The 10,153-nt window shown below is 43.8% G+C and overlaps 1 protein-coding gene across 1 annotated transcript in view; it reads right to left on the reverse strand.

The window, feature by feature from the left end:
* Positions 1-10,153, reverse strand: part of LOC144139490 (uncharacterized) — a 39,107-nt gene that overhangs the window by 11,638 nt on the left and 17,316 nt on the right. The window contains exons 2-3 of the mRNA XM_077671817.1: positions 2,863-3,004; positions 136-281 (exon numbers count right to left, since the gene is read on the reverse strand). Coding sequence (XP_077527943.1) covers positions 136-281; positions 2,863-3,004 — 288 coding nt within the window. The remainder of the gene's footprint in view (positions 1-135; positions 282-2,862; positions 3,005-10,153) is intronic.

A 10,153-nucleotide genomic window follows, 5' to 3' on the forward strand; every position in this document is an offset into this window, starting at 1 on the left:
ACATCAGCGCCAAAGAGATTTGTTTATGTTTCTTATGCGGCTTGGCCGTTTTTACCGGCGTATCTTTGCACGCGAGAAACCCCGGGAGAACTTGCTTCAATCTGGATGTGCGCGAGAAGGTAGTATAAAACTCACCCCTGAGCGATTGGTCGTCGCTGACCGTCCTCTGGAAGACCTCGTACACCGCTTCGAGTCGGTCCAGCTGCTCGCGCTCCGCCTGGGTACAACGTGCCTGCTCGCCCGGACGCAGCTTGCAGGGTGACGATGAAGCAGGGTGCTTGCTGCAAGAGCGCGGGAAGTTTTAAAAGGCCGCCACATATTCGTTGGGTCGGTAGAGTACCAGACAGATTCTGAGCAACATTGTTTCAGTGAGGCAGCCGTGTACGATTCTGTTTTTTCTCATTTATTGGGATAAGGTTATAAAGATAAGGTTCCGCTAATTGATTGCTTGTAGGGTTTAACGCACCGACGCAACTCAGGCGATGAGGCGCGCCGTAGTGGAGGGCTCCAGATTAATTTTAACCTCCTGGGAATCTTTAACGTGCGCCCAAATCTCGTACACACGGGCGTTTTTGCTTTTCGCGTCCATCACAAAAGGGTTCCGCTAATTTAGTGCCGTTAAGAAAGCGGAGAACAACATGCCATGTAACAATCCACAAGGGGAATCAAGGGTGGACCAGAAGTAGCGAAAAGGCGAGACGAGTTGGAAAAACATTTTGATTCTCATTGAGGTGTCCAGGTGAAGTAGTGAAGAGATAACGCTTTGGCTTCCGAGCCTTGTTTCGAATACGACAGTGTACAGGCAGCCTGTATATGATAACCCGCTTTTTCGGTGATGTGAAACGCTGTTGCAAAGTACGTGCACGCCTATTTTTTCGCTTTAAATAGGAAACCACTCTTTCAAGGCGATAAGTAATCAGGCCGCCCCGCATTTTCCTATTACGAAGAGCGCAGTTGCTACGGTCACACATAAATGGATCATCACGATAAACAACCTCTCTAAGAAAGCATGAAGGGTGGCTGTAATTATTTCCAAAATCATAGGTGGGACACCTAAAATACAAACAGCCTCCATTAGGTTATGGAACGCGCGGAACAGCGAAAGCCAGAATTTGAGGTCTTGGCCCCTGGCAAGCAACGAAGGCCACTGTTTGCTCGTGCCGTGAACAGCACCGGGTTCAATCAGCCGGGCCGTTGGCCTGCTGTAGTGTTGTAAGTAAGCATATGGAGTTCGTAAGACCACAGATGAAAACTTCGGGCACCGGAGGGCTACACATGCTTTCTCGTGATTCTAATGTTCGCTTACATATTAGAATGTTGCTCAAACTAAATATTTACTTTAACGTTAACAGTGTTCCGGCCCCTAATTCCGCAAAATTTCCGCTAACTACTCCAATACCGGTGAAAACAGCGCAAACACCGCAGATATACAAAATTGACTTGGTTGCAGTAGTGACACTGCAATATTCATCAGGCCAAAGTATATATTTCTATTGTTTAGATTTAATGCCTTCATGGCTGTAACTTTTACCTATCCGTGTTATTGTAAGTTTAATGTCTGCCTCTAATAAAATGAGCTGTGTTTGTATAGAACGCGTATGATTCTCGTTCTTGTTTTTTTATATTTTGTACTGTTTATCCACAAAAAATTCAATCAGCAGTCCCAAATCCGGCTTAGCAGACCAGTTGCACATTTCTTCTTATGCATGTCGGCACTATTTTCATTACCAACAGAGAGAACACTAACGTACGTCCACCAGCCACGCTTCGCGGTACGTTTTTATTACCGAGGCACCCGCTTTGTGCAAACAATACCACTGCACTTACAAACGATAAAACTGCGTTATAACCACTTATATGTTTTCTGGGGCGCATGCGCACCAGCCGGTTCCAACAGAAATGTCTAGATAGCATCCAAATGTCTTCACCTCGAGCAGCCTAACGCATGAATGCGTGCCCTACAACCAGACAAAACAGACCAAAATTAGCACTCTACCGTCGCGAGCTTTGTGGTGTCGGCTTTACCGAAATGCGAGTCACACTTGTCGTCACCTTTCACCGAAGACTGCGCGATTAAAGCTCTAAATTACGCTTGGTTATTAGAAGTAGTAGCCTTGGATCCCAACCTTGTGATAGAGATAATTAGAAAGATAAGAATGGGTAGGAGTGCATACAGCAGACATTCTCAGATAATGAATGGCAGCCTACCATTGTCCCCGAAGAGGAAAGTGTATGACAGCTGCATCTTATCGGTACTCACCTACGCGGCAGGAACTTGGAGGCTCACTAAGAAGGTTCAACTTAAATTGAGGACGACTCAGAGAGCAATAAAACGGAAGGCGATAGGTGTAAGATTAAGGAACAAGAAGAGAGCGGAGGGGGTCAGGGAACAAACGCGTGCTAAGGACATATTAGTACAAATGAAGCAGAAGAAATGGGTGTAGGCAGGGCATGCAATGCGAAGGCAAGATAACTGTTGGTCATTAAGGGTGACAGAATGGATCCCTAGAGAAGGCAAGCGTGGCAGGGGTTGGTAGAAGGTTAGATGGGCGGACGAGCCCAAGAAGTGTGCGAGGATAAATTGGTCGCAGTTAGCACAGGACCGGTATAATTGGAGATCCATGGGAGAGGCCTTTGCCCAGCAGGAGAAGTTGACAGGCCGATGATGATGATAATTACAAAACACATTCTTTCACCTGGCATTTTGCCAAAAACAGCCCTTACGGGGAAAATGTAACTTTCCAAAGAAATTGCGAAACCAATTTCATATTTTCTTTTATTCCGGACGTTTAAGTGACTCAGTGCGTGAGTGCTGCAGTGTCGGCGTGGTTCTTTAGCGAGTAAACGGGAAACAGCGCTCACCTGGCGAACGTCCTCAGCGCGGCGTCCAGCTCTGTGCCGTATTTGGCGGTCAGTCGGTCCATGTCCGCCTCGACGCCGCTCAGAAGGCCGCCGTAACAGCGCAGCACCGGGACAGGGTCGCATTCCTGTGTCTGGCCCATGACTGCGCGAGAGAGAAGTGCCAATAAACCCTATTTATTAATAAACTGCCGTTGCAGTAACTGACAGTGCCACCTATCAGCAAAGAGGCTGTTTTTTTACGTTTTTAGCCCCTAACGTGGTGTTTGACTTATTTGAGTTAAAAATTTGTCAATACACGCTGACATACAGTATTTGTCAAAGTTTTCAAGGCCAAGACAAAGGTTTGTCTTCAAGAAAGAATTCAAAGAATATGCTTAACGCTTAACTGTGAGCAAAGTATTTTATTGCAGTAAGAAAGGTGTTTTCTCTGGCTTTCGGGTATAAAACGATTCAGACTCGCTCGAGAGGCGACCTCGTACTTTGGTTTTTTTTTTTTTTTTTGCAGCCTCTGCACTTTCGTCATGGCCTCGAAAATTTTGTCAAAGAGTGTACATACGTCATCATCGGTAGCCTTACTTCTTTCCGAATGCTATCCTCACCAGGGTTTCCCCATAAGTAGCCGTGCTGCTTATATAATAGCGGATCCACGAGGTGGGTTGCAATCGCGTTGGAATCAGTGATAGTTATTAGCGATCAAGAGGGCTAAACTATCTCAAATCAAAATTAAAAATTGAGTCAGTCAGGAAAGAGAATCCCACGTTTCAATAGCACGTAACGTCTTGGGAGAGGCCACACGCAACGCGCTCGAGCTTTTGCACGAATAAGTTCGGAATTATCGTCCCTTAAAAATAAAGTTAAATGTCCATTTAAAAAAAAATTCGGCATGAATGTGAGTAGTGTGTTTTTTGCACTGAGCAGAAATGCAGTCACCTTCCACCCCCTCAAATACATAGATGCCCAGTGGCGCTCTCAGTGCTCCATGATTCGAAGCAGCGTCGTAATCACATGAATTCTCTTGAGGAGACCTTGCAACACTTCTTTCAACCTTTTCTCAAATCCTTAATTCTTTCAGAATGTACTAAACAAACGCATCCAGCACTTAACGTCACAAACTACCTCAGTCAATGATTGCTGCTCCATGCCCATCAGATAAGCCCATCAGATAATGTCGGAGTCTAGAAGGTGAAGGACGTGTATTTCTTTTTTGGCAGATTTAAAAAGTTTTCTGGAACATTAGGACGTGCAAAAAACGCTGTTCCTCGCTCACGGAATCCTTGGTGGATTTGACGTTTTCTGCTGTGCCGACACACGGGAACCACGTGCGAGCAAACAAAATTTCATACTAAACAAAAAACACAAAAATTTCGAAGATTATGGAAGCGCCCTGAGCTTCATTACGAACGAATGGGACGTCAGTACGAGTTGTTCGGTGGGGAACCACTTAACATGCATGCCGTCTCCCTCTTTCGAGGATTTACAATTATGCTGACCTTTCCAGAGTTATTTTAAGCGGTGACATAAGACTAGGTTCTACAACGAAGCCTGAATAATTAGGACGACAAATTATCTGCGTCAATTTTTATGTAGCACCCTTTCTATTGAAATACTAATCAACTGTAAAAAAATGCGTTAAATCGGTAAAAAAACACCTTTCAGTTTGGAAGGTAATTAGCTGCTGAAAGCTTTAAGAACTACAAATCACCTTCGAGCCATCACACTGATCTTGCATACTACATGAGGGACTCTACTGTAATGTGAATCGAGGTCCCCGGTCGGATCGGCGCACGCGAGTACTGTATTTGTATTTCTGAAGGTCACACAGCCTTCGAAGGTGCCTGCAAAAAGGCTTTTACTCATCCTGTTATCTGTTTCTTCAAATACAAATAACGAACAGAACCATCTGAGGGCAGAAGAAGCCGCCTTGTTTCATTAAGGTGAACGCCTTGAGGGCCCCATTATGAGAGAAACCGTTGTGGCTGTTGCTGTCCTGTAAAAGAAAAGGCCGCCACTGCGAAAAGTAAATAAAGCGAATCTTGTGCGATTGCATTTGAACCCGGGTCACCACAATAGCAGACCCATGCATGTGCTACCGCCGTGCAATATCCGCAACTTCCCAACGTTAGAACGAAAGCTGTCGCTGTTGCGCGCTCTTTCCTGGCACAACCACTTGGTGCAGGAGGCAGCCATTCGTGGGGGCGGGGTGTTTAAGCGGTCATTTCACCCGCCTCCGATATTCCCCTAAATATCAGTTGGAAACGCAAAGGCTTCACAACAGTGCGCGCCGCCTTGCACCTGGACGTGATGGCACGGGAGTTGCACGGGTGCACGGGCACGGGAGTTGTTTGGGAGCCAGATATAACCCGATTGCGGCAAAGCTGTGGTGTTTGTCAGTCTGTTTGCTGACGCAATTGGCGCCGAAGGACGCAGAAACGAAGTGGAGAGACACAAGCACGGAGTAGCAGAAAAAAAAAGAAACCGGTCGAAAGAATTGGACCAAAAACAAAGAAACGGGAGAGAATAAGGAGACTCTAATGCGATATAGCAGTAAAACATTTAATAAGTATCGCCATGCTGTCGCCTTCAAAGCACGCACGCGGGTTTTATTCTCCTGAGGAATTCTTTGCAGGGTCAACTGTTTTAGCCGTGAGAAACGGAAGAGGAACATCAGCTCTCCCGTCTAAAATCTAGAAAGGTAACAAGAACAACAATATACATTTAAGTCCAGTTATTTTATCATTATTGTAATCACGAGTTAACAAATCCTACAGTCGGTCGTACGAGAACGGGTAAATGAACGTTCACCTAAAGCAAGGGAAAACAAGAAGCGTGGAAAAGTATCTATCGATATATCCATCGAATATTTGATTGTCTGATTAATAAATAATTAATTATTAGGTTATAAGTAATTAATTATAATTGATTGATTGATCGGTTGATTACCTAATTAATTAATATTGATTGATTGAATAATTGATTGGTAGATTGGTTGATTGATTGATTGATTAATTAATTGTTGATTGGTTGGTTGGTTGATTGATTGATTGGTTGATTGATTGATTGATTGATTGATTGTTGATTGGTTGGTTGGATGGTTGATTGATTGATTGATTGATTGATTGATTGATTGATTGATTGATTGATTGATTGATTGTTGATTGGTTGGTTGGATGGTTGATTGATTGATTGATTGATTGATTGATTGGTTGATTGATTGATTGATTGATTGATTGTTGATTGGTTGGTTGGATGGTTGATTGATTGATTGATTGATTGATTGATTGATTGATTGATTGATTGATTGTTGATTGGTTGGTTGGATGGTTGATTGATTGATTGATTGATTGATTGATTGTTGATTGGTTGGTTGGATGGTTGATTGATTGATTGATTGATTGATTGATTGATTGGTTGATTGATTGATTGGTTGATTGATTGATTGATTGATTGATTGTTGATTGGTTGGTTGGATGGTTGATTGATTGATTGATTGATTGATTGATTGATTGGTTGATTGATTGATTGATTGTTGATTGGTTGGTTGGATGGTTGATTGATTGATTGATTGATTGATTGATTGTTGATTGGTTGGTTGGTTGGTTGATTGATTGATTGATTGATTGATTGATTGATTGGTTGATTGATTGATTGATTGATTGTTGATTGGTTGGTTGGATGGTTGATTGATTGATTGATTGATTGATTGTTGATTGGTTGGTTGGATGGTTGATTGATTGATTGATTGATTGATTGATTGATTGATTGATTGGTTGATTGATTGATTGGTTGATTGATTGATTGATTGATTGTTGATTGGTTGGTTGGATGGTTGATTGATTGATTGATTGATTGATTGATTGATTGATTGATTGATTGATTGATTGATTGATTGATTGATTGATTGATTGATTGATTGATTGATTGATTGTGTGGTTATACGTTGCAAGTCTACACCTGGGCTATGAGGCGCTGTAGTGGGGCATTCAAGATTAATTTTAACCCTCTGAGGATATCTAAAGATGTCGAAATCTCCCCAACAAGCGTTTTGGCTTTTCACCTCCATTCAGAACAGCAGCCACCGCTGCCTGGATCGAACCTGCGTCCTTGGGCTCAGCAGCACAATGCTATAGCCAATGGGCCACCGCGGCGGCTGTCAAAAAATTAATGGTGCGCCACGAAACTGTTCAATTTGATTGCGGTAAGCCACTCCCAGCAAATTACAACACCCGCCTTGCTCCTCATTGCACAAAACTGGCCTCAAGCCCTTAATGAAAAGGCGGGGGAAACATTTTGCAGCGTAATGTAATACTGTGCCATCGCGTGGTACTCCACCTGTGAAATAATTTGTAATTATGCTATTTTAATTTATAAATATCTTAATATGAGGAATGACAGATTTTGTACGAATACAACGCATAACACTTTTTCTGCAGGGATATTCACACGGACTGGTTAGGCACTGCGAAGCCTAAGACACTTATCCCCATCGGAAAGGATTTTGTTTCAAGGCCAAAACATCCTGTACGCATTCCTTTATGGAATCGTGTTCACTTAGTTTAAATCAACCGTACGACACAATTGTCGCTCCTTGAATCCTTGCCAGTTGGATCCCCAGGTTTATGGTTCGCCGCCATAGAGATAAAAGGAACCAGTGCGGGCTCAGTTATCGGCACGCATAAACAGAAGACTGGGAATTACACAGACCGAAGTGAGGTCCACGTTCCGTACCACGCCTTGCGCCATCGAATCTTCCGCCTCATTAAAGCCGCTTTTTCTCCCAAATCTTGGAGGTAACAGACAAGCTGTTTTAATAAAGAGGTAGGATGCAATTACCACTGCTCACTTTCCTTTTGCCTACACGCGCTGCTGGTACGACATTCGTAACGCCGATACAGAGTCACGAAAAAGCAATGTCATCCAGGTAACAAAAGGTTTGCCTACGTGATCGGAAAGGGAGGATTCTTTGTTGGCCCTTTTCATTTGAACGCCCCTTTCAGGCCCCACCCTACATCCTCGTTTATCAAGAGGTGAGTTGAGGGTGAGCTGACACGCTAAAGCCAACCTTTAGCGTGTCGAAACGTGACCTTCTTGAAGTTGCATTATCTCCGAAAATAATAGCACTGCTACACAAACAGCTCACCGTAAAATTAACGCCAGCGCATGCTCATTCTTTTCCCCATCCTGTAGTGGTGCACTCTCCATCCTGTGTCGTATTTTCCACCGCGATGACGCTATCTCAAAACGTTCGTGTCGCAACCGGCGTTTAAGCCGGCTATAGGGAAAAGCTATACTCTTGAATGAGCACAGCCTCGGGCGTTACGACTCTCCGCTCAAGAGAATCGTCACCGAGCGCCAGTTGTTTACTTACTCGAACACCGGTGCTAGCCAGAGAGCTCAAAATGACTTTCGCCGCCTTCCCTAATTTGGTAGCCACAAGCGGGCACTTAGCGGCCGCTGAACAAAAGGACAACAGGCATGGCGGCCTTCGCGAGCCGCCGCGCCCGCCTCGCATGCTAAGTGCGGTTGCCGCCGAACTGGGCGCGGCCCCCCGGTGCGTGATCGATGACAGCCGGCAGCCGTTGCGACACTTTGGAGTAACGCGAAACGGCGTTCACGTCCACGAGTTGGAAATAATCTGCGTATGCGGGGCGGTGGCTGCTTAGTGGCCCCAGGAGCTGTTAAGAGGCCTGCGGTGAATGGAATTCCTGAGCGGCTTTTGGCAAAAAGCAGGAATGAAGGTTTGTTTCACATCAGCGAAACACGCAGCTTCTCCATTTTACTGTGGTAGCATTCTTTGTGTTGTGTTTTGTTCCGGACTGCAGCAATATACACTTTATATTCCGTAACACCGTACAGGTCTCAGGTTCCTGTTACTGTGTAGTCGTAAAATTCGAAGTCGCCGTAAAGCGATGCTGAATGTATATGTATATATTTAAAGAGTTATGTGTTCAATTATTCAGGAATATATATTATATAAGTACAATAGGTGAGCTATCCTAGAAAAATCTATTATTATTAAAAAACTAAACTAAACAAAAAGCAGGAAGAAACAATAATATTAGTTACAGTATGTCATACTATCTCGCTTTAGACAAACCACGAGACAAAACCACCAGAAAAACTGCACCTCTTAGCGTATCGGGTACGAAAAATTTTGGCCATTTTCCCGGTGGCCTGTTGTGGTCATCGAGGTTCCAGAATTGGCTCATATTGATGCAGCTTTTATGATAACAAGTAATTATAGAAATATTGCTTGCAGAGAAGTGGTTGGGTATGGACATTTCGGCATGGTACTCACTATTTTTTGTTATTGCGTAGTTTAATTCTTCACAGCAAATACATAGAAGAAATGTTGGGAAGGTAGAACTGCCCTGCAGGGGCGTCAACCATCGGTCAGGCCTAAGAAATGCCGATCTGGCGTGCTGTTACTAGACCAGATAAGTCTACAGGGACGCATACCGCCAGGGGGATCTTCCACTAACGGCGACGAAGCAGTCGGTGGTACGTATACGCATTGTTCGAGCTGTCGTGGCAGAACCGAAAGGACATTGTTCAAATCTACTGTGGAGATGTCCCGCGTCGGAGCGTGTAACACTATATATACTAGATGATAAATAGGCCCCTTTGCTTTGAAAAGTTTCTAGACAAAATATATCCCTTTGTCCAAAAAATTTCAGAAGTTTACATACTGATGCCTTGTATAACAGCCTTGACTGCTACCTTAACAAAATAAATAAATAAATAAATAAACAAATTAACAAATAAAAAATAAATACATAAATAATTAAATAAATAAAACAATAAATAAATCTGTCGCATGTGCGCCTGTGTTAATAATTATAGTAATTTCACTAAAAGCAAGGAAAAGGGCCAGATTTATGAGTCAGACGTCCGTTGTTAACATAACACAACAATATTTGGCTATCACAGCTTTCGTGCACCCACGCGCCAGCCCATCGTCTACTGCTTCACTGCCGGATTATTTTTTTCTGGAATTATTTCTGCCTTTTCTTTTTCTCTTCCATTCTGGCCTTTCCTTCTTGTTTACGCTACCTGAATGTACGCTTACTTTGGTTATATCTCATCACCGCTCCTTCCCACTTTGCAATACTCTCTTGTAAGAGTCTTTAGGGGGCAATATAAGTAAATAAAAAATATAAGCAAAAACGGTTGGCTTTTGCACAGTTGTGCTTCCGCCGGGGCAAGGACGTAAGCGACTGCGAAAACGGCGGTTACAACGGGGCCCCAATCACCGGGTTGAGCCGTTCGCTCGTAATGGGCGGAAGAGGCGTGC

This window comes from Haemaphysalis longicornis, unplaced genomic scaffold (genome assembly GCF_048455015.1).
Source record: "Haemaphysalis longicornis isolate Haplotype H1 unplaced genomic scaffold, Haemaphysalis longicornis Haplotype H1 scaffold_5, whole genome shotgun sequence".
Classification (NCBI taxonomy): Eukaryota; Metazoa; Arthropoda; class Arachnida; order Ixodida; family Ixodidae; genus Haemaphysalis; species Haemaphysalis longicornis.